Source organism: Myotis myotis, unplaced genomic scaffold (assembly GCF_014108235.1).
Source record: "Myotis myotis isolate mMyoMyo1 unplaced genomic scaffold, mMyoMyo1.p scaffold_m19_p_4, whole genome shotgun sequence".
Taxonomy (NCBI): domain Eukaryota; kingdom Metazoa; phylum Chordata; class Mammalia; order Chiroptera; family Vespertilionidae; genus Myotis; species Myotis myotis.
This window is the reverse complement of record NW_023416346.1, coordinates 83,509,792-83,535,241: the sequence shown is the minus strand read 5'-3', so window position 1 is coordinate 83,535,241 and position 25,450 is coordinate 83,509,792. Positions and strand designations below refer to the sequence as shown.

Genomic DNA, 25,450 nt, shown 5'->3' with positions numbered 1-25,450 from the left:
CCTTTGGGCCTGGGTGGAGGAGACTAAGACTAAGGGCCTTTCATGCCTGCCTCCCATTGTGATCTCGTGTATATTGTTTACATAATCCACCTCTCTTCCCGAGTAGTCAATATCCCACGACTCTGTTACATTGTATCTGCTGTTGACGGGTGTGAGCGCTCAGCCACTTGGAAGAAACCAGGCCACTGTTCCCCTTGCCTCCACCCTTTGCCTCACTCCCACCCCAACGCGCCCCACCCCCCAGTAAGCAAGGGCCACAGTTTTAATGCCCAACCAGGCTTCACAGCCTCTTCTTTGCTTTTTCCAGCCAAAATGAAGATTTGGAAGAGATTGCTTCCACCGACCTGAAGTACCTGATGGTGCCAGCATTTCAAGGAGCCCTCGCCATGAAACAAGGCAACCCCAGCAAGCGCTTAGATCATTTGCAATGGGCTCGAGAACACTTTTTAAACTACTTAACTCAATGCCAGCACTATCATGTGGCAGAGTTTGAGTTGCCCAAAACCAAGAACAACTCAGCTGAAAATAACACAGCTAGTTCCTCCATGGCCCATCCTAGCCTCGTTGCTATGGCATCTCAAAGACAGGCTAAAATAGAGAGGTGGGTCAGTAGTTATAATTAGAAAACTGCCCAATGCCAAGTGCTGTTGAGAAGGGTGTATGTTTGGGGGGGGGGGGCCGGAGGGGGGAGCGGGTGGACAATGATATATGTCACTCTTTTCATTTTTATTGAGCATAGGCCCTGGTGCTAGCAAACTCTACTGAGTTTTTCAAGAACCCTCTACCTTTGTTGAGATGATCATTCCTAACCATCAGACTCCTTATGGTTGCCAACAGCAGCAATGTAGTTTAGTGGAATGTCTCCCAATCTCTCCCACATCACAACATGGTAATATTTGTATAGTACTGTGGGGCAAATATCTCTGAAGGGCACAATATCTTGTAGTTGTAGTCCATTTACAATCCATTGATTGAGAATCTCTTTTCTAACAGTATTGGATCAGGTGTGTAACATCCCGAACTAATCTTAGTCCTGGCATACCTTCATTGTGTAACCTTGAACAGGTTCCTTGCTCTCAGTTTAGTTTTTTTTTTTTTTTTTTAATGTATTTAAAGAGTGCTCACAGTGTCTAGGAACTATGCTAGTCACTGGGGATACAAACTGAGTATGCCTGTTTCTGTGAGTATGAGTGGTGTCTGCCTTGGAGGAGCATACAGTCTGGTGAGGGGAAAAAAGGCATAGAAACAGTATCAATATAAAATGATGTGATAGAAAGATGTACAAGGTACTGTGAGAACAGGCTAGAGAGGCACCTATCCAAAGATGGAGCAGGAAAGAGGAGAAGGCTCCCTGGAAGAGGTAACTTATGATGAGTTGTTTAAGGATGAATAGGAATATTACCTAGAAGATGAAAGGAGGGCATTAGGCAGCACAGATAGCATTGCTAAGATATAAGGGCATTAAAGAGCTGTGCCGGGGTGGAGATGTGTGGGTGGGGAGTAACTATAAGCAGTTAGGTGATGTTAGAATGCAAAGAGAGTTGTGGAGAGGGGGAAAGAATGATGATCAAGAATGTTGTAGCTTTCAGACCTAGGGGAGCTTGGGGTGTGAGGAAGGTGAAGGAATAATCTCAATGATTAACATAACAATAATGAGGGAAATTTGTGGTCTTCGCCTAGTGCCATTTATCATACCCTGAGGGGTCTAGACAAAGGGAAGTTACAAGTTACCCTGACATTCTACAGGTATGTTATCTTAAATGCAAAAAGATAAGAGGCTCAGTAAAAAGTTGATCTTTGTCAGGGAAGATACTGGCCTAGGACATGAGTACCCACTATAAGCTGCTTTTTAATTAAGAGGTTTCATTTCAGACTATCCTTTGTGGTTACTTTAGGTCTCTTAGTTTACAAGACTGCCATGCAGGCCTTCCCTGAGTTAGTCAAGCTAGTATGTGGCCCCTTTTCATCCACACAGTGTTGTGGAGAAACAACAGTGCTCAGTTCTGGTTGGAGGGATAGGGAAGGTTTCAGAAGGTAACAGCATTTGCGATAAGCCTTGAAGGATGGTTAAAAATAAGAGATTACAGATTTTCCTGAATGTAAAAGTAATACCCATAATAGAAAGTTGGAAAAATAGAGAATATTTTTTGAATTAAAGTAATCCTTAATCTTAGCACTCAGAGATGATCTTTGTTAACTTTCTGAATGTTTCCTTTTAGATATGATGTAGTTATTTTAGTTAATAAATTTGGAATAATACTGTATATATAGTTTTTCATCTTTTTTAATCTAACATTATATTGTGAGCATTTCCCTGTGTCTTTTGAAACCATGGTATTTAATGGCCGCATAACATTTCAGCCCATAGATACACCATAAGTATTTAAACTAATCTTTTATTGTCAAATACTTAGACTATTTATGGTTTGGGCTTTTATTTTTGCTATTCTAAATAATGTTAATGCCGAAACTGGTTTGGCTCAGTGGATAGAGCGTCGGCCTGCGGACTGAGGGGTCCCAGGTTCGATTCCGGTCAAGGGCATGTGCCTGGGTTTCGGGCACGTCCCCAGCAGGGGGTGTGCAGGAGGCAGCTGATCGATGTTTCTCTCTCATCGATGTTTCTAACTCTCTATCTCTCTCTCCCTTCCTCTCTGTAAAAAAATCAATAAAAATATATATTTTTTAAAAAAATAAATAAATAATGTTAAGAACAAACATTATTATTTTCTTTTATATGTTTTTATTGATTTTAGAGAAAGAGGAAGGGGGAGAAACACTGATGAGAGAAAAACATTGATCAGCTGCTTCTTGCATGCCCCCTACTGGGAATTAAGCCCAGAATCAAATCAGCAACCTCTTGGTACATGGGTCAACACTCAAGCACTGAGCCATACTGGCCAGGCCAAACATATATATTTTTAAATTTTACTTTAATTTTTCCATCACCATTTATCTCCTCTATGCCGTCTTTCACCTCCACCCCCCATTCTATACCCCCTCACTCCCACACCCCCCTCTCCTGCCATCACCACACTGTTGTCCATGTCTGAGTTCTCTTTTTTTCTTTTTTGCTTAAACAAACATCTTTAACTGCATCTGTCACTGTTTCCTTAGGATAAATTTCTAGAAGGACAAGTGACTAGATCAAAGGTTTTAAATACTTTCAGAATTTTTAAAAAATATTTTTTATTGATTTCAGAGAGGAAGGGAGAGGGAGGAGATGGATACATCAATGATGAGAGAGAATCATTGATCAAATGCCTCCTGCATGCCCCACACTGGGGATCAAGCCTGAAACTTGGGTATGTGCCCTGACCAGGAATTGAACCACGACCTCCTGGTTCATAGGTCATGCGGGGATATTTGAAGACTTGATGGTAACAGTGTGTTGCTTTCTACAATAACAAATTGCAGAATGTGTCCCACTGCACTGATCTTGGATGTTAACACTTGGAAAATCCAGTTGGGCAAACAAAAGTATTTCATTGTTTTGATTTGCATTTCTTTGGCTAGAAAGCTTGATCTTTGAATGTTTTCTTTACATGCCTGATAGATGAGATATCAGCATTTTCTTACTTTCAGATTCATACTTCCAACACCCTACATCAGTGATTTTCAGCCTTTTTCATCTCATGGCATACGTAAAATAATTAGTAAAATTCTGCGGCACATCAAAAAATATACTTTTTGCCGATCTGACCAAAAAAATAGGTCTAATTTTGATTTGTTCATACCAGGTGGCTATTGTTGTGTTGGCTGTTTTCTCATTTTTTTTATTTGACAATCTAAGAGAAAAGAGGTCAGTGCTCCTGACTAAATCATCAGGTATTGCATGTTTTAAAAATTACTGTGGCACATTGGTTTAAAATCTCTGCCCTACATGGATGTTTCACAGACATCTCAAACTTAACATGCCCTTAATTGAACCCTTGGCTTTTTAACCTGCAAATATCCCCCCACACCCAAGACTTCACCATCTTAATAGGTTTATCACCATTCACCAGGTGTTTAAGCCAGAAACCTAGAAGTTAGTCTCATTTCCTCCCTTCTGAATCTCCACATCCATTCATTCTTCAAGGCCTGCCAATTGTAGCTACAAAATGTATCTTACGTCCTTCTGCTTCTCTCCATCTCCATTATCTCATACCTTAGTCTAGACCACCAGTATCTCACCTGAAATAGCGAAACCACTAACTGCAAGGCCCTGCATGATCTGGTGCCTGCCTCTCTCCAATTTCATTGTGTATCACACTCCCTTTGCTCAGTAGCCTTTTCGTTCTTTGAACAGACCCAGCTCCTTCCTTCTAAAGCAGTGGTTCTCAACCTTCCTAATGCTACGACCCTTTAATACAGTTCCTCATGTTGTGGTGACCCCCAATTTCATTGTTACAAATTGAACATAATTAAAGCATAGTGATTAATCACAAAAACAATATGTAATTATATATGTGTTTCCGATGGTCTTAGGCGACCCCTGTGAAAGGGTCGTTCGACCCCCAAAAGGGTTGCAACCCACAGGTTGAGAACCGCAGTTCTAAAGAGTCTTTGTTCATGTTGTCTTTGCATGGAATGCTCTTCATTCATCTGTCTCCCCTGCTAGAATGTATGCTCCAGAAGGTCAAGGAGCTATTTCTCTTTTGTTCACTGCAGTATGTTGACCACAGGTTCTGGCATATAGAAGGTGCTCAAGAAATATTTACAAGTTAGGAGGAACAAGTAGGAGGAACAACACGAGCAAAAGCCCAAGGCAGTTTGAGGTATGTACATGGAATGGAGAGTAGTCTGATTTGGCAGAAGCTCAGAGGTCTGAATAATGAAATGATGTGTATAGAATATTGAAAGGGAAGAGAGAGGCAGAAAGAAAAGTTAACATGCTGTAGTAGTACTTCAACTTGGAAAAGGTAATAAAAATGAAGTTACAACTATCAGAGACATTACTTTTGCAATAGAAAAGTTATTGTTCAGATCCTTAGTTACCTTTTGTAGGTCTTCCTTCCCTCACCCCACAACTTTACATACTGAGGCCATGCTACATAAAACACCTCTCTCTCTCTCTCTCTCTCTCTCTCAAAACCTGTTTCTTCACGTATTCTCTCCTACTCTAATTCCCATCTTTGAGGAGTAAGTGTAAGTCTAATTGATTGACTGAACCTCCATTCTTTTGATAGAAACAGAAGAGTAGAAGCTAGGTAAGCAATAAATCTAATTTTAGATTTACTGAATTTAGTTCCAAAAATGTCAACTGGATAACCATCTCCATAGACAGATGGAAATGTGTAACTAAAACATGTGAGGCAATTTTGTTACTAGTGCTAAAAATTTAGGCGCTTTGGTGGATTTGTATAGTTTGCCAAGGAATAACATGTAGAAGGGGGAAAAAAGCCAAGGATAAAACCTTGAGGACAAGTTAAGGGAGAAGGAAGAGAAATGAAAGAGCAACCAGAAGTAGGTAAGAGACTCAGCAAGGTACAGATAGAATTACTTGTAGAAGCCTGGGCAAGAGAGAGCAAAAGTCATGTCCTCTTGAAGCTTCTCCCTACCCATCACCACCCTCCTCCCCCATATTGTAACACTTAGTTTATGGTTCTTATAATAACTATATTATTCTCTAGACTTGAAATTCCTAAATGTCAGAAGCTGACTAATTGTATCTTTAGTATCCCAATTGTATCACTGTATTCTTGGTGCCCAGTAATTGGATTATAGTAGGTAGTTGAGTTGTCTTTGGGAGAGACAGAGTGGTCTTTAGGAAGATGGAAACAATGTGGTATAGCAGAAAAAGCCTGGGCTTTTTAGTCAGACAAACCTGGGGTGACCAATTTCTACCACTTAATTGGTGGGGCATCATCTAGCCCTTCCTAGATTCAATTTTTTTTATCAGCTAGCAATATTTGTATTACCTTGCTGCTTACAAAGCACTTTTATGTATGTTGTTCCATTTGATCCTGTTAACAACTGCACAAAGCAAATATTATCCCCACTAGAGGCCCAATGCACAAAGATTCATGCAGGAATGGGCCTTGCTTCCCCTGGCTGCTGGCACCACCTTCGCTCTAGCCCGGAGCTGCCTTTCCGGCTTCCCACGCTGCCCAGAGGCCCAGAGCGGCTGGGGGGGGGGGGGGCGGGGTGCGGAATGCCTGCATCATTGCCATGGCAACAACACAAATGTCCTGCCCCAACCCCAGCTGCTCAGTGGCTGTGTATGCAAATTAACCCACCATATTTGTTGGGTTAATTTGCATACTCATTCCTGATTGTCTGGTGGGCATTGTGAAGATATGGTCAAGTTGCATCTTTCTCTTTTATTAGCATACTAGAGGCCCAATGCACGAAATTCGTTCCAGAATAGGCCCTCACAACACCGGCTGTGTCCAGAAGTTCATCCAGATGATCATTCCACTGTTCAGCCATTTGGTCGATTTGCATATTATGCTTTTATTATTATAGACTAGAGGCCCGGTGCACAAAAATTTGTGCACTCGGGGTGGTCCCTCAGCCTGGCCTATGCCCTCTTGCAGTCTGGGACCCCTCAGAGGATGTCCATCTGCTGGCTTAGGCCTGCTCCCTGGAGGGTTGGGCCCAAGCTGGCAGTCAGACATCCCTCTGCAGCCCGGCAGCCCTCAGGGGATGTCCACTTACCAGCAGGGAGCAGACCTAAGCTGCAGTTGGACATCCTTAGTGCTGCTGAGGAGGCGGGAGAGGTTCCCGCCACCACCGATGTGCTGGCAGCCATCACCCTGGCTTGTGGCTGAGCAGAGCTCCCACTGTGGGAGCGCACTGACCACCAGGGGACAGCTCCTGCATTGAGCGTCTGCCCCCTGGTGGTCAGTGTGTGTCATAGTGACCAGTGATTCCCAGTCGTTCTGCTGTTAGGGTCAACTTGCATATTTCCCTTTTATTATATAGGATAGAGGCCTGGTGTACGGGTAGGGGCCGGCTGGTTTGCCCTGAAGGGTGTCCTGGATCAGGGTGGGGGTCCCGCTTGGGTGCCTGGCCAGCCTGGGTGAGGGGCTGATGGGTGTTTGCAGGCTGGTCACACCCCCTTTAGGTTGGGGGGTCCCCACTGGGGTGTCTGGCCAGTCTGGGTGAGGGGCTGATGGCTGTTTGCAGCTGGTCACACCCCCTTCAGGGTGAGGGTCCCCACTGGGGTGCCTGGCCAGCCTGGGTGACGGGCTCATGGCCGTTTGCAGGCTGGTCAAGCCCCCCCCCCCGTGGGGACCCTCACCCCATGGAGGATTGACCAGCCTGGGCGAGGGGCTAATGGCTGTTTTCAGGCTGGCCACACCCCTTTTAGGTTGGGGGGGTCCCCACTGGGGTGTCTGGCTAGTCTGGGTGAGGGGCTGAGGGCCGTTTTCAGGCTGGCCAAGCCCCCCGGCGATGGAAGCTACCAGCCTCTCCTTTTTTTCTTTTTTTATTCTGGGATTTATTTACCTTCTATAATTGAAACTTTATAGCCTTGAGTGGAGCTCAGAGCCAGCCAGGGCAACCCAAGCCTCCTGCTTGCTCCAGCTCCATGGCTGCAGGCCACCATCTTGGTTGAAGGTTAATTTGCATATAGTTGCTCTGATGGGCTGGTGGGCATGGCTTAAGGCATAGCGAAGGTATGGTCAATTTGCATGTTTGTCTTTTATTAGTGTAGATATGTTAGAGATAAGGAATTTGGCTCTGAGAATTGACATATCCAAGTTACATAGCTAGTAAGTGCAGGCTAGGATTTAAACTTAGGTTTTCAAATTCCCAGTTCTGGTACTATTTCCACTATAGCATAGAACAAAGAGATAGAATATGTTTTGGAAGTTGTGTCTAGGAAAGGGTAAAGGCACCAGCAGAGTGAAAAAATTGTTACTGCTAATGACAGGGTAATTGATAGACTGAGGCCTGGAAGAATGTGGGTGGGATTCGTAGCAAGAGTGGAATGGTAAAGAGATGGCCTTGGCTCCTAAAGATAGCATTAGCCCCTTATGGACAAGAGGAAAGGTGAAGCTACAGAGATTTTTTTTAAACTATGTTTATATTGATTTCAGAGAGGAAGGGGGAGGGAGAGAGAGATAGAGATAGAAACATCAATGATAAGAGAGAATCATTGATTGGCTGCCTCCTACACAGCCCCCACTGGGGATCGAGCCTCCAACCCAGGCATGTGTCCTGACCTGGAATCGAAACATGATCTCCTGGTTCATGGGGTCAATCCTCAACCACTGAGCCATGCCGGCTGGGCAAGAGATTTTAAGGTAAAAGGGGAAGTTGAATTGAAGGCCACCTGGTGTGATAGTGGCATGGGATCCACAAAAGATGAACAAAAGGATAGTTGAGCAAAAGTGACTACTCAAAGTGGTCACAAATTTATAATTCATTAGCTCTCTTCAGCAGCTTGGGAACTGGAAAAGGGAACAGTGAAAGTTGTCCAGAGGCCAAAGGGTAAAAGGCATTGGGGTTCCTAGGGTGATAAGGGAGTGTTTTCATGTAATGGCTTACTATTATAAGAAAAGTACACATCTGTAGAATTCTGTATAAAATTTTAGGGTGTTCAAGGACCACTACCCCCCCTCCCCCAAAAACCCTCTGTCTAGGACCTCAGGTTAAGAACTACAGATTTGGGTGAACACCTCCAGAGGAGCTTCTGATTCTGGAGGGCTAGAGTGGGGTTTCAGACTTGGATATTTCAGGATACTTCTTTTGGAAGCCATGGAATTTTTTTCTTGACTCCTCTTTCTCTCAAGCCCTTACGTTCAAAAATTAGCAAGTCCTGTTTTATATTTTAAATATATCCATATCTCACCGCCTCCCTATTGCAAATCACTATCTTTCACCTGGATTTTGGCAATGTCCTCTTACTTGATTTCCCTGCTTCCACCCTTTGTTCCCGCCCCCATGGTCTAGAGCAACTGTTCTCAACCTGTGGGTCGCGACCCCTTTGGGAGTCGAACGACCCTTTCACAGGGGTCGCCTAAGACCATCGGAAAACACATATAATTACATACTGTTTTTGTGATTAATCATTATGCTTTAATTATGTTAAATTTGTAACAATGAAATTGGGGGTCACCACAACATGAGGAACTGTATTAAAAGGTCGCAGCATTAGGAAGGTTGAGAACCACTGGTCTAGAGCAACAGTTGCCAACCGGTGGTCCGCGGACCACTGGTTGTCTGTGAGTTCCGAAAGGTTGGCGACCGCTAGTCTAGAGTCCATACACAGCAAGAGTGGTCCATATAAAAGAGTTTTCATGTCACTCTATTCCTGTCATGTATTCTATCCAAAAGCCTTCAGTGGCTTTTGCATCTCACTCAAAATATCATGGAATTTGATTTGTTGGGTCTTATTTCCTACAGGGTTCTACAAATTATGGCCCTGGCTGTATATCTGACCTCATTTTCTGTCATTCTTCACTTTATACTAGTGCACTGGCCTCCTTGCTGTTTCTCAAACATGTCAGGCCAGTCACTCTTCCACCCAGGACCTTCTGATTTACTTTTCCCCCTTAGAACAAATACTCAGAAGGAACCCAAGTTTTGCCTCTCTGAAGCTGCCTTTTTGGGATATTTATTTTAAGCTGTTTATTAAGAAACAAGACTTGGAACTTTTGATCCCCCCGCCCTTTCCTGCCCAAGAGATTCAGACAGAGATCCTAGGATGCAGCTTTAGCCCTATTTGAATTAAGTCTGGTAAATGAGAGGGCTTCCGGCAGGCACCTGTTAGCGAGATATCCTCTGTGTCCCATTGTCTCTGAGTCACCTAGCAAGGACTTCCTTGCCATGCCATGCATGTTCTACTCTTCCTCAACTACCAGTAAATCGCCCATTCTCACTTCTGAAATCTAATACCCCTTCCCCACTCCTTTCTTATTTGCCCAAAAATGTTATATACCCAATGTTGCCTCACTGTCTTTGAAATTTACACACTTAATGTGAGTTCCCCATGCACATCTATTAAAACTTAATTTTCTCCTGTAAAAAAAAAAGAATACCCTTCCAGATATTGACATGGCTTACTTACCAATTTCTTTGAAATCTTTGCTCAAATGTCACTTCTTCAGAGAGGTCTTTCCTGATCATCTTGTATATAATAGCACCACTGTCTTCACACCATCAGTGTATCCATTCTACCTTGGTTTTTGCTTCTTCATAGCACTTATCACCACCTGACTCCTCATCTGTTTCTTTTTGTCTTCTCCCACTAGAACGAAAGCTTCAGAAGAGTAAGGACTTGTATATACAGCTGTATCTCCAGCACTGAGAACAGTGCCTGTCATATAATAGGTACTCAGTAAATATTTGTTAAATGAATGATAGATGAGATACTAGAATGCATCCTGAGAAAGGTAGGCAAGGTGGTTATGAGACTTTATATTAAGATGCATCAGAAGAGCTAGGAATATTTTGCTCAGCAGAAAAGAAAAGATCATTTTTTAGGCTGTTTCATAAGGAATTCCTACATCAGTGGCAGGTAAATGACCCCTAAGATTCTATGATTCTTTGAAGTTCTAATTCCCAAATGGACATTATGTGGTACTAAACACCCAACCTAGTAAAGGTTGATATAAAATGACTAAGGCACTCCATCTCTAAAGAGGATGAGGAGTTGCTCAAATCAGGTTATGTCTATACTTTTCTGGCTTCAGATGTATTTCTCAGCTGCTGCTGATCCCTTCCTTGCCTTGTAGTCTTGAGAGAACTGCCTTGGTGGCTAGTTCTGAAGTACAGAATCTATACTATTGCCAAAGTGGAAATTGGCGTGCTGACTTTCTGGTCACTTGTAAAGCTAAAATCTTTTTTTTTTTTAAATATATATTTTATTGATTTTTTACAGAGAGGAAGGGAGAGAGATAGAGAGTTAGAAACATCGATGAGAGAGAAACATCGATCAGCCGCCTCCTGCACATCTCCCACTGGGGATGTGCCCGCAACCCAGGTACATGCCCTTGACCGGAATCGAACCCGGGACCCTTCAGTCCACAGGCCGATGCTCTATCCACTGAGCCAAACCGGTTTCGGCATGTAAAGCTAAAATCTTACTGTGGCCTTCTTTTGAAGGAATACCTCTTTATTTTTAAGTTCACGGGTAATGCTTTCCTGTGGAACAGATACAAGCAGAAGAAGGAGATGGAGCGTAGGTTGTCTGAAATGAAATCTGCTGTCGAAAGTGGTGAAGCAGATGATGAGCATGTTCGTGAGTATTACCTCCTTCACCTTCGAAGGTGGATTGGTATCTGCTTAGAAGAGATTGAGAGCATTGACCAGGAGATGGATATCCTGAGAAGAAAAGACTCTTCAAAAGAGGTAAGTCTGTTCACTGCTATATAATTCAAAAAACTGCTATCAGAGATTTGAATGTTCTATAGGACAATAATCAGATTTAAATGCTTTTGACTCTTCATAAAATCATTGTTCTTATTAAGTTCAATGGAAGAAGGCTGAAGGTTCACTAAGGTAGCTTTCTCTCTGGTTTACAGTTGTGTTCCCCAGTGCCTACTAACCTGTAACGCACTTTTAGTCATTTGTAATTTTGTGACATGCATCGGGGGAGGGAGATTTCCCTGAAGTAAAAGTTGGTTTGGGCTATGGGAAGTCATAACTGCTGAAGGAGGCATAGGGAGATAGGCTTTTAAAATCTGCTTGACTATAAAGGAAAAGAGGAATAGGATGGGAATAGAGAAGAAAAGTGGAGCTGGAGAGAGAGAGATGAGTAGAAAGAAGATGAATCCCAGTTTAACCATGCATAGCGATGCACACTCACGCCTTTAGATCCCCCAGTATGAGACACAGCAAAATGTTGGGCATACTGGTGAAGAACACCTGGTGCCCTACAGCTTTGGCTGTCTTTGAACATCATGACCCTGTTTTGGAGCTGCTGCTTCAAAAGATTAGGCTCTGCTGCTACTTACTTTTTGGTTCTGATATAAGAGGAATTGAGTTGAATTTATCAGCTGGTCACAGGCATTTATTTAAGTCCTCAGGGAAACCTCCTGAGGTTTTGATTTGTACTAATTAGCCCAGGAGCTTTTGCCTCAGGGTAACATCAACCTACTAGTTCCTCATGTTAAAGGATTAAAGAATGAACAATCTTGAGGCTCCTTGAGCATATCTAGAGTGGTTTTAAACAGTATGAGGCTGGACTCTTCTGGGTCCTCCCCTGACCCTTTCTTTGCTGCTGTTTTTTTTCTTTTTAAAATTTATTGCTTTTTTTAAAATATATTTTTATTGATTTCAGATAGGAAGGGAAAGGAAATCATTGATCAGCTGCCTCCTGCACGCCCCCTACTGGGGACTGAGCCCACAACTCAGGCCTGTGCCCTTGACTGGAATCAAACCCAGGACCCTTTAGTTTGCAGGCCGACGCTCCATCCACTGAGCCAAACCGGACAGGGCTATTTATTGATTTTTTACAGAGAGGAAGGGAGAAGGATAGAGAGTTAGAAACATCGATGAGAGAGAAACATTGATCAGCTGCCTCCTACTGGGGATGTGCCCACAACCAAGGTGCATGCCCTTGACCAAAATCGAACGTGGGACCCTTCAGTCCACAGGCCAACGCTCTATCCACCAAACCAACCCGATTAGGGCTGTTTTTTCTTTTCTCATGCTCTCTCATTTGGTATTGAGATTGTCTCTGGGAGTGATGGAGCTTGAACCAAGTGAACACCTTTTCATTGACCAGATTTTGATTCTTTGTGTGCCTGGATAGCCAGGGTTCCTTGAAACATTTCTATACACCTATATATGAAAACTGCTAACCCATTCTCCCCCTTGCATTTAGGGACATCCACTTCTAAAGTACCCTAAGGGGTTCTTGACAGTTAATAGCATAATTACAGGGTCATAATTGAACTTTAGCACTAAAGGCCAGGCTAAGGAAAGGGACTTAAAATTTATCTCAAGGGATTAAGATGGATCATGGAAGAAGCCTTTGGCATCTCCTTTGGAGGGGGCGCATTTTAAAGTCAAATAATTTTTTACTTGTGGTGAGATGATTCCTGAGTGAGCTTTCTCTTTCTCTCTCTTCAGCAAGGTACTCGGGTGTCCTCAAGAGAGCTAAGCAACCTCCATCATTAATATCTGCTGATATGTCTCAGGGACAGATATGGAGGGAGTAACTGAATTTTGAATCCAGTGCTTTTCGAGCACCTGAAGACCTAAGAGGCTGCACAGTGGGATGGGCAAAGGCAAATACACTTCTGATAGTTAATTTCCTTTTTAGGCATCAACTTCTCATTCATCTCGTCCGTCCAGGCCTCCAATGAAACCCTTTATTCTCACTCGGGATGCGGCCCAAGCCAAGTAGGTAGTACTAAAAAGTAGGGTGCCTTTGCAAGCCCCTTGCTTTTGTGGTTCATTTGCAGTGCATGGTGCCAAGCAGAATGGGCATTATTAAGAAGGCATGACTTTGCCTTGGAGGCTGTTCTTTCATCAAAGGGATATTATCTCTTCTAGTAATTTCCCAGTCTTTGGCCTTCAGCACACATTTCCCTCACAAACCTGAGCTTAAAAAGATCTCAAAAGGAAACTAATAAAAATAATCTGTTAATTAATTAAAAACGAAGAAGGAAGGAATCAAATGGAGAATTGTACACTTTAAAATTTTTTCCCATTGCCTTCAGCTACAGTTCTCAAAACGACATGTTTGCTTATCTGAGTTCTTGAGGTGCTTTTCTGGGGGGTCTGGGGGGGCGGGAGAGAGAGTCTCCTTCCTCTGCGTACCTTTTAGACTCACCAACTATAAGTACCCTTTTCACAGTATCATCGCTGCTCTGTGGGGCATTGGCCTCTGGAATTGCTTATTGGGAGATTATCCTGGGCTATTTATCATCTCATGAAAATACTTTAATGCCCTTTCCTGGATGCCTCTTTTTACATATCCTCACAGGAGTTTGCACAACTCCTCAGAAGATGCCTGGTTAGGGGTGGGAGGATAAAACAGACATAGGCTTTGCCACTAAAGAGAAGAGACTTTTTAATAGTGCTATTTATGTTTAGTGTCCTAAATACAATGTGGTTTTTGCAGAGTATTTGGAGCTGGTTATCCAAGTCTGGCAACCATGACAGTGAATGACTGGTATGATCAGCATCGGAAGTTGGGAGCTTTACCAGATCAGGGAGTAGCCAGGACAACATCAGGTATGACGGGCTGGGAGGAAAGTAGTTACAGTATGGTTCCTTATTTCCCCAGGAATGAAATTCTGACCAAATATCACTGTCCTTTAGGAGCAGAAGTAATCTGGATAAAGATTCTGAGTAACATGAAGACTTAGTACTTTATTTCACTTACTAGTAAAATAAATAGCTGATGATTCTGGGAGGATTGGGGCAGTGGAGAAGTGTAGGTTTTGAACCTCTCCAAATATTATGGCATAAAAACAGACTGAGCAACTAGATAGTAAAACCAAAAATCCACGGATAACAGCTCCGCTTCTGGTATTAGCAGAATAGGTTGTATTAGGTTAGCACCTCCTACAGTTAACAATTACAGACTGGAAAAGCTATAACTAAATAACTACCTAAAGGCACTGGAGAGTGACCAAAAGCAGACATAGACTGGAGGTCAGTCAACACTTAGAAGATAAGAGTGGTACTTGGAACTTCTTGAGGCCAGGGATTTTGACTTACTGTATTCTTGGTGCCCAAATTGATAATTAGATCATAGAAATACTTGAAGGTGTCTTTGGGAGGGAAAGGTGAAGGGTGGTCTTTAGAAAGATGAAAGTAATATGGTTTTAGCAGAAAAAGTACAGACAGAGCTGGGGTAACCAATTACTCCTGTTACTTGGTAGGACATCATGTAGCCTCTCTGAGCCTCAGTTTCCTTATCTCATGTATTATCTCATTTGATCTTAATCCCATGAAGCAGACATTTTAACCACGTTTTAGTATGAGGAAATAGTGTCTGAGAACTGACATATGCAAAGTCAACATAGCTAAAATGTGGCGAGGCTAGGATTTTAATTCAGGCCTTAATATTCCAAGTTCTAGGGCTGTTTCAAATATAGCACAGAGAAAAGAAGCGTGGTCAATTTGAAGAGTGGTTTTTCTGTGTGTGTTTTTTATGGCTTTTCACCCATGGGCAGGCTACAGATGCTGTGATGGGAGTAGGTAAAATTTGGATAGAAACTTACAGTCTTATTGGTTGTGCAATGAGAGAACTGAGTTTGGGTGACTATAGCAACTGAGAGGTGAGAAGAATATCCCAGAAAGAAGAGAACCACAGAGGAGGAGTCCTAATTCTTTACATAAATCTGCCCACATCTCTGGCTGACTCAAGCTCCACATGCATAGGATAGGTTCCAAGCACCCTAGGGAGGGCTAAAATAACTGAATGGAAAATGCAGCTACTACCCAATGCAGAGGAAATAGAATTTGGAATTTGGTTTTAGATAAATTAACTGCCTGCTAAAATGAAAAATCAATACTCTAGTGGAATGAAACAATTCAGAATCTGTATAACATACCCATTTACGAAGTCTTGTATTCAATCATAAACTAAACATATGGGGAAAAAAACAGAAAAATGTGACTTATACTCAAGAGGAAAAGCAATTGATGGAAACCAATCCCAAGATGACTCAGATGTTGAAATTAGCAGACAAGGACTTTAAAGCAGCTTATTTCTGTGCTCAGGGCAGAGGGGAAAATATGCTTGTAAAGAATTAAAAGATAAGATGTCTCAGCAGAGAGGTAGAGACTATACACAAAAAAATCTGGAACAAAAAATATGGTATCCGAACTTTAAAAATCATTGGATAAGCTTAAGAGATTGGAAATGACAGAAGAAAGTGTCAGTTAACTTGAAGATAAATCAACACAAATTAGCCTATCTGAAAAACAAAAACGATTGGGAAAAACATAGCCTCGCCAGGCTGGTGTTACTCAGTGGTTGAGCGTTGACCTGTGAACCGTAAGGTCATAGCTCAATTCCTAGTCAGGGCACATATGGGCACATGCCTGAGTTGCAGGCTTGATGCCCAGTAGGGGGTGTGCAGGAGGCGCTGATCAATGATTCTCTCTCATCATTGATAGTTCTCTCTCTCCCTCTCGTCTCTCTGAAATCAATAAAATTATATATTTTTAAAAAACATAGCCTCAGTGACTTGTGGAACAATGTATAAAGGTCTATCGTACATGCAATTGAAATACCATACCAATAGAGAGGAGAAAGAGAGAGAAGGGGCCAGAAAAAAAATTTGAAGAAATGATGGCTGAAATTTTTCTCAAATCTGTGAAACACAAATATACAGATTCCGAAATTGCAGAAGTCCCAAGCATGTTAAATACAAATAAACCCACATATAGGCACATCATAGTCAAACTGCTAAAAACCAAAGAAAAAGAGAAAGTCTTGAAAGCAGCCAGAAATAAAGTACACATTACAAATAGCAGAATAATGATAGGAATTGTTACTGGGTTTCCATTAGTAACAATGGAAGCCAGTGATAGTGGAGCAACATCTTTAAAGTGCTGGTGGGGGGGGGGGGACCTTTTCTTCCCAGAACTTTATATGCAGTGAAAATATCCATAAAAATGAAGGCATAATTAAGACATTTTCAGATAAATGATAGCCAAGGAATTCTTCATCAGGAAACTGGCATCATGAGAAATGCCAGTTCTTAAGTCTGAAAGGAATGATACCAGATAGAAACTTGGATATTCAATAAAGAATAAAGAGTCCTGGCCGGTGTGGCTCAGTTGGATGGGCGGCGTCCTGTGCACCAGGGGGTTGCCGGTTTGATTCCTGATGAAGGGCACATGCCCGTGCAGGAGGCGGCTGATCTATGTTGCACTCTCACATCGCTCTTTCTCACCCTCTTTCCCTCTCCCTTCCTCTCAAAATCAATAAACTATCCTTTAAAAAAAAGAATGAGGAACGCAGAAATGGTAATTAGGGGGTAAATACCAAGGGTTATATCCTCTCACTTCCAACTTTTAAAAACTACATATGGCTTCTTTAAACAAAAAAATGATATTGACAGCTATAGCAAAAAAGACAGGGAGTAAATGGAATTATTTTTTGTGAGATAGTTCTATTTTATGTGAAGTGGTGCAATTACCTATTGTTGTTAACAAATGACTCTAAAACTTAGCAACTTAAAATAATAAACATTTATTGTCACACATAGTTTCTGAGGGTGAGGACTCCAGGAGCAACTTAACTGGTTGGTTCTTGATTAGGCTATCCTAAGGTTGCTGTCAGCTGGGGCTGCAGTCTTCTGAAAGCTTGACTGAGGCTAGAGGATCTGCTTCCAGCTCATTCACTCATCCATGTGGCTGTTGGCAAGAAACCTTCCCATGTGGGTCTCTCTATAGGTTTGCTCACAGCTTAAGAGCTTCGTTTCCTCAGTGAATGATTCAAGAGAGAACAACCAAGTTTCTTTTTTTAAAATACTTTTTTTTGTTTTATTAATCCTCACCTGAGGATATTTTTTCCATTGCTTTTCAGGGAAAGTGGGAGGGAGGGAGGGAGAGAAAGAGGGAGGGAGGGAAAGAGGGAGAGCGGGAGAGGGAGGGAGAAACAAACATCAGTTGGCTGCCTCCTGCAGCCCCCTACTGAGGATCAAGCCCACAACCAGAGCATGTGCCCTGACCAGGAATCGAACTGGCAACATTGTGGTGCATGGGACAATACCCAACCAACTAAGCCATACTGGCCAGGGCGAGAAGCCTCATTATCTTTTAAAACCTAATGTTGAAAGTTGCAAACCATGACTTCTGCCATATTCCATTGGTCACCAACCCCAATACAGTGTGAGGGGACTACGTAAGAGCATGAATACCTGGAGACTGGGATCATTGGGGTCCATCTTTGAGGCTGTCACATAGTATATTAATGACAAGTAGACTGGGAGGTTAGGGATGATTGTATTTCTTAGAGCAGCGATTTTCAACTGGTGTGCCACAAGAATTTTTAAAACATGGAATACCTGACTATTGAGTCGGGCACTGACCTCTTTTCCCTTAGATTATCAAATAAAAAAAAGACAACAGCCAACACAACAATAGCTATCCAATGTAAATGAATCAAAATTATACATTCCTGGTCAGTGTGGCTCAGTGGTTGAGCATCGACCTATGAACCAGGAAGTCATGGTTTGATTCCCAGTTAGGGCACATGCCTGGGTTGTGGGCTCCATCCCAGTGCAGGAGGCAGCCAATTGATGATTCTCTCTCATCATTGATGTTTCTATCTCTCTCCTCCCTTCCTCTCTTAAATCAATAAAAATATATCTTAAAAAAGAAAGACAAAAATTATACCCATTTTTGTCAGATCAGCAAAACATGTAACATTTTGGCGTGCCACAGAATTTTAGTAATTAGTTTATGTATACCACAAAATGAAAAGGTTGAAAATTGTTGCCTTAGAGCAACCCTTAAATAATGCATCAAGAAAATATGAAGACAAGCTCTAGACTAGTGGAAAATATTTGCAAAAGAAACATCTGATAGAAGACTGTTAATCCAAAATGTACAAAGAATTCTTATAATTCAACAATAAGGAAATGAACACCCCAATTTTTTAAAAAAATATATTTTATTGATTTTTGACAGAGAGGAAGGGAGAGGGATAGAGAGTTAGAAACATCGATGAGAGAGAAACATTGATCAGCTGCCTCCTGCACACCTCCTACTGGGGATGTGCCCGCAACCAAGGTACATGCCCTTGACCGGAATCGAACCTGGGACCCCCCAGTCCGCAGGCCGACGCTGTATCCACTGAGCCAAACCGGCTAGGGCTGAACACCCCAATTTAAGAAAAATGGGCAAAATACCTGAACAGGCACCTCCCCAAAGAAAATATACATGAATAAATAAGCCTATGAGAAGATGCTCAACATCATGTGGCATTGGGGGATTGCAAATTAAAACAACAGTGATACCCCTACACCCCTATAAAGATGACTGAAATAGAAAACATTGAGAACACCAGATGTTAGCAAAGATATGGAGCAACAGGGATTCTTTTTAAAAAATATATTTTTATTAATTTCAGAGAGGAAGGGAGAGAAAGAAACATCAATGATGAGAGAGAATCACTGATCAGCTACCTCCCACGCGCCCCCCACCCCCCTGGGGATCAAGCTGCAACAGGGATTCTTATTCAGTGCTGGTAGAAATGCAAAATGGTACAACCACTTTAGAAGACAGTTTCTCAGCTTCTTACAAATCAAACCATACTCATTCCATATGGTCCAGTAATTGTGCTCCTTGATATTTACCCAAATGAGTTGAGAACAGGTCCATGCAAAAACCTGCACACAAAGGGTTATGGCAGCTTTACTGATAATTGCCAAAACTTGGAAAACAGCCAAAATGTTGTCAATGGGAGAATGGATAAACTGTGGTACATCCAGACAATGAAATAGCAGTATTCATTGTTAAAAAAAAAAAAAAAGAGCTATCCATCAAAATACATGGAAGAACCTTTTTTTTTTTTAAAATATATTTTATTGATTTTTTACAGAGAGGAAGGGAGAGAGATAGAGAGTTAGAAACATTGATGAGAGAGAAACATCGATCAGCTGCCTCCGGCACATCTCCTACTGGGGATGTGCCCGCAACCCAGGTACATGCCCTTGACCGGAATCGAACCTGGGACCTTTCAGTCCGCAGGCCAACGCTCTATCCATTGAGCCAAACCGGTTTCGGCTACATGGAAGAACCTTAATTGCATATTAATGTGAAAGAAGCCAATCTGAAAAGGCTACATATATATGATTCCACCTATATGATAGTCTGGAAAAGGCAAAACTTATATAATAAGATGTTAATATGATGTTAATATGCAAATCGACTGAACGGCAGAATGACCAGTCGCTACGACGTGCACTGACCACAGGGGGCAGATGCTCAATGCAGGAGCTGCCCCCTGGTGGTCAGTGTACTCCCACAGGGGGAGAGCTGCTCAGTCAGAAGCCCTGAGCTGGGCTCACAGCTGGGGAGCCTCTCCCGCCTCCACAGCAGCGCTAAGGATGTGGGCCTAAGCCATCAGTCAGACATCCACCGAGGGCTCCTGGACTGTGAGAGGGCACAGGCTGGGCTGAGGGACCCCCCCCCCCCGCAGTGCATGAATTTTGTGTACCGGGCTTCTAGTCTATATATAAAAGGCTAATATGCAAAGTGTCCCCCTGGGGGTTCAACTGGGAGTTCGATCTCTCACTGTAACGTGCGCTGACCACCAGGGGGCGGCACAGAACGAAGGACAGTCCCTGCTGGTAGCCAGAAGGCCTAGGGACCCTACCCATACATGAATTTCATGCACCGGGCCTCTAATGTGGCAATAAAAGGACCAGGGGCTAGAGGAGAAGGATATGAAGATGTGGAGCACAGAGGATTTTTAGGGCAGTGAAACTATTCTCTATGATACTATAATGGTGGATACATGTCATCATACATTTGTCCAAACCCATAGAGTGTACATCATCAAGTGTGAACTCTAATGTAAAACTAGGGACTTTGGGTGATGATGATAAGTGTAAGTTCATCTGTTGTGACAAATGTATCACTCTGATCAGGATATTGATGGTGGGAGAGGCTGTTGCTGTGTGGAGGCAGGAGTATATGGGAACACTGTGTACTTTCCATTCAGTTTTGCTGTAAACCTAAAATTGCTCTAAAAATAGTCTATTTTTTTAAAATAATGCAGAAACAAAGCTGTAGTCAGTAACGAAATTAAAAGGCCAGAAAGAATGAACAGAGGAACAAAAAGAGATGAACAGAAATCCAGTAGTGGAATGGTAGACTCCAATCCAGCCATATCAGTAATTATCTTAAATATAAATGCAACAAACACTTTTTTTATTTTTAAATCTCACCCGAAGATATGCTTTTCATTGATTCTAGAGAGAGGAAGAGGGGGAGAGAGGGAGAGAGAGAGAGATATTGGTTGCTTTCTATTTGTCCTTACCAGGGATTGAGTCTACAACCTGGGTATGTGCCCTGACCAGGAATCGAACCCGAGACCCTTTGGTGCTTGGAACAACAATCTAACCAACTGAGCCACACTGACTCAGGCCAACCCAATAAACTTTCAAATTAGAAATCAGATCATTAGACAAATCAGAAATTGATTATGAGACTCAACTGCAGGCTGTCTATAAGAGATGCATTTTATTTTTTTTAGATTTTCAATTATCTCATTTTCTTTTTTAAATATATTTTTTACTGCTGATAGTATTACCGGCATCTCCAATTCCCCCCCCCCCCTCCTCCCAGCATCTACCACCCCTCAGATCTTCACTACCCTATTTCCCATGTCCATGGGTTATGCATCTCTCTATATATAAAAGCCTAAGTGACCATTAGGACTGGATGACCAGACGACCTGCTGGTAGCTATGATGCGCACTGTCCCAGACCTTGCTGCTGGGGCCCTGACAGCCCCGAATCTGGTTCACCCGCACCCCAGACCCAGACAGGAGGGAGGAGGGAGCCCAATTCCTCATGGAATCGGCCCTGCCTTAGCTTGCTGCCGAGGCCCTGACAGCCCCGAATCTGGTTCACCCGCACCCCGGACCCAGACAGGAGGGAGGAGGGAGCCCAATTCCTCTCAGAATTGGCCAATGGTTAGCTTGCTGCTAGGGCCAACCTCCTGCCGTCCCTTCCCCCGGCCAGCTGCCCTCAATTGGCCCTGATGGTAGGCCAGGCCGAGGGACCCCACCCATGCACGAATTCATACACCGGGCCTCTAGTAAGTATATAAGTTCTTTGGTTTATCTCTTTTCATCCCCCAACCCTACATCGAGGTATGTCAGTCTGTTCTATGCTTCAGGTCGTATTTTGTTGGTCAATTCATTTTGTTCAATAGATTCTGCAGGTAAGTGAGATTTGTCTTTCTCAGTTTGGCTTATATCACTTAGCATAATATTTTCCAGGTCCATCCATGCTGTCCCACAGTGTAAGAGATCCCTCTTTTTTTACCGCTCCATAGTATTCCATGGTGTAAATTTCACACCTTTTGTATTCATTCATCTACTGATGGGCACTTGGGCTGTTTCCAAATCTTAGATATTGTAAATAATGCTGCTATGAACATAGGGTGCATATATTCTTTCTGATTGGTGTTTTGGGGTTTTTGGGATATATCCCCAGAAGTGGGATCGCTGGGTCAAATGGAAATTCCATTTTTAATTTTTTGAGGAAACTCCATACTGTTTTCCATAGTGGCTGCATCAATCTGAATTCCCACCAGCAGTGAACTAGGGTTCCCTTTTCTCAACATCCTTGCAGCACTTGTTGATTTGTTGATGATAGCCATTCTGACAGACGTGAGGTGATATCTCATTGTAGTTTTAATTTGCATTTATCTGATGATTAGTGACATTGAGCATTTTTTCATGTGTCTCTTGGCCATTTGTATGTCCTCTTTGGAGAAATGTCTATTCAGGTCCCCTGCCCATTTTTTAATTTGATTGTTTGTCTTCCTTTTGTTGAGTTGTATGAGTACTTTATATATTTTGGATATTAACCTTTATCAGATGTATCATTGGCAAATATGTTCTTCCATTCAGTGGGTTCTCTTTTCATTTTGATGATAGTTTCTTTTGCTCTGCAGAAGCTTTTTATTTTGATATAGTCCCTTTTTTTATTTTCTCCTTAGTTTCCTTTGCCCTAGGAGATGTATCTGTAAACATATTGCTACGTGAGGTAAGAGATGCATTTTAAGTATAAGGACGCAGATTGGTGGATAGTAAAAAATTGAAAAAGATATATTGTGCTAACAGAAAGCATTAGTAGCTACAGTTAGATAAAGTAGACTTCAAGACAAAAGTTATTACTGGATATAAAAAAAGACATTTTATACTGATAAAAGGGGCACTTTATCAGGAAGACATAGCAATCATAAACATGTTTGTGCCTAACAAGTTTCAAATTACATGAAGAAAAAGTTAACAGAATTAAATGAAGAAATAGACAAATCTATAATCATAGTTGGAGATTTTAACGCTTCTTTTAGTAATTGATAGAATTAATGGACAGAAAATTAATAAAGACATAATACACTAGCAGCCGCCTTACCTATTTGACATTTATAGAAAAATATATCCAACAATTGCAAAATACACCTTTTTTTCAAATACACAATTGTACAATCACCAAGCCAGACCATATTCTGGGCCATCTATTAAGTCTCAATAAATTTTCAAAGATTGAAATCACACTGAAAATGTTCTCTGACCACAATGGAATTCAATTAGCAATCAATAACAATTTACCTGGGAAATCCCTAATTTTTTGTTGTTGTTAATCCTCACTGGAGGATATTATTCCATTGATATTTAGAGAGAGAGGAAGGGAGGGGGAGAGAGAGAGAGAAACATCAATGTGAGAGAGACACATCGACTCGTTGCCTCCTGCATGCACCCCAACCAGGGCCTGGGATCAAACCTGCAACCAAGGTATGTGCCTTTGACCGAGATCAAACCCCAGACCCTTCAGTCTCCATCCACTAAGCCAAACTGGCCAGGGCCCTAAATGTTTTTAAATTAAACAACACTTATAAATAACACTGGGTCAAAGAAGAAATCACAAGGAAAATTAAAAATATTTTTAACTGAAGAAAATGAAAATATAATATCAAAATTTGTGGAATACAACCAAAGCAGTGTGAGAGGGAAATGTATAACTTTTAGTACTTGTATTAGAAAAAAAATATAAAAAATCAATTATCTGAGGCCCTACCTTAAGAATTTGAGGGAAACAAGAACAGAATAAGCCCAAAGTCCATAGAAGAAAGAAAACAAAAATAGAGAGTCTAGTGTTGTGGTAGCGATAGTGATGCAAAAAAGTTGAACATATGTACAACCCCATGACCTGGCAATTTCACTCCTAGGTAGGTATATATTTAAGAGTGTGAGACTGTACGTTCACAAAAGACTTGCACAATAATGTTCATAGCAGCATTGCTTGTAATACCCCAAACTGGACACTACTCAAATGCACATACATAATAGAATGGATAAATAAATGTTGCTATATTACACAATGAAATCCTATAGCAAAAAGTTTATACTAATGGTAGTTTTTCAGCCATCGGGAACAAGTATAGCTGAATTTTGTAAACATATTTATATATGAGTGAAGAAAGCCAGACACAAAAGAGTATATACCAGCGGTTCTCAACCTGTGGGTTGCGACCCCTTTGGTGGTCGAACGACCCTTTCACAGGGGTCGCCTAAGACCATCCTGCATATCAGATATTTACATTACGATTCATAACAGTAGCAACATTACAGTTATGAAGTAGCAACGAAAATAATTTTATGGTTGGGTCACAACATGAGGAACTGTATTTAAAGGGCCAGAAGGTTGAGGACCACTGGTATATACCGTGTGATTCCATTTGTATAGAGTTCAAACAGATGAAATTTCTCTTTGCTGATTAAAAGCCTGTGTGGTGTTCATCCTTAGTGGGGGCTTGTGAATGGAATGGCAACCTTAAGTGGACTTCTGAGGAATTAGTACTAAGTTTTCTATCTTGATCTGGGTTCTGATTACATGGATGTGTTCAGATGTGAAAATTTATTGAGTTATATACTATATGTGTTTTTTCTACATGTATGTTATCCTACTATATAAAAATGCAGGTTTTGTAACGACTAACCGAAGGCTCGACCGAACACCAGAAGTCCTGTAGTCAGTGCTGGGTTGCTGTTGTGTCCCAGCACTGACTGCTGAGGGGGTTGCGGACCAGCCCCGCCTCTCTGATCAGGCCGAGAGATAGGCCCAGAGACACTGACTGGCATAGAAACCGACCAATAAGAACAAAATCTGGGTGAACTGTGAGGAGCCAATGGCTGCCTAGGAGGCAGAGCTTTTGACGCTGACTGGAATAGAAACTGACCAATCATAACCAAATTGGCCAGCAGGGGAGGGCAGTTGGGGGCAATCAGGCAGGAGGGCAGATGTAGGGGTTATCAGGCAGGCTGGCAGGTGAGTGGTTTAGGAGCCAGCGGTCCCAAATTGCGAGAGGCATGTCCTATGGTATTGGGCCTAAACCTGCAGTTGGACATCCCCCAAGGGGTCCCTGAATGGAGAGGGTGCAGACTGGGCTGAGGGAAGCCCCACTCCATGCACGAATTTCATGCACCAGGCCACTAGTCTATCTATATATATAAAAGCTTAAGTGACCAGAATGACCAGTTGCTATGATGTGCACTGAATACCTGGGGCAGACACCCAACACAGGAGTGGCCCCCTGCTGGTCAATACACTCCCACGGCCAACTTCCCCTGGCCAGCCAACCACCTGCAGTCACTCCCCCTGGCTGGCAGGCTCCGATTGCCTGATTGGGCCTGACCCCTGGGCTGGGTTGGGGAACCAGGGGTGGGTGGCAGTGGATGCGGCCCTTTTCCCAGGGGGGCTGAGGGCCAGCTCCCTCCTTGGGGTTGGCGGCCAACCTCCTGCGCCCTGCCCCTCCCTCTGGCCGGCAGGCTCCAATCAGCCCACCACCCACCTGCCACAGTGGC

The 25,450-nt window shown here is 42.5% G+C and overlaps 1 protein-coding gene across 2 annotated transcripts in view; it reads left to right on the top strand.

Annotated features, from left to right (window-relative positions):
* IGBP1 (immunoglobulin binding protein 1) overlaps nt 1-25,450 on the top strand; it is a 42,483-nt gene that overhangs the window by 728 nt on the left and 16,305 nt on the right. The window contains exons 2-5 of one of the 2 annotated variants that reach the window (XM_036304511.1): nt 308-601; nt 11,085-11,280; nt 13,199-13,278; nt 14,003-14,115. In XM_036304511.1, the coding sequence (XP_036160404.1) occupies nt 308-601; nt 11,085-11,280; nt 13,199-13,278; nt 14,003-14,115 (683 nt within the window). The remainder of the gene's footprint in view (nt 1-307; nt 602-11,084; nt 11,281-13,198; nt 13,279-14,002; nt 14,116-25,450) is intronic. The other variant, XM_036304512.1, reaches the window with a different exon arrangement.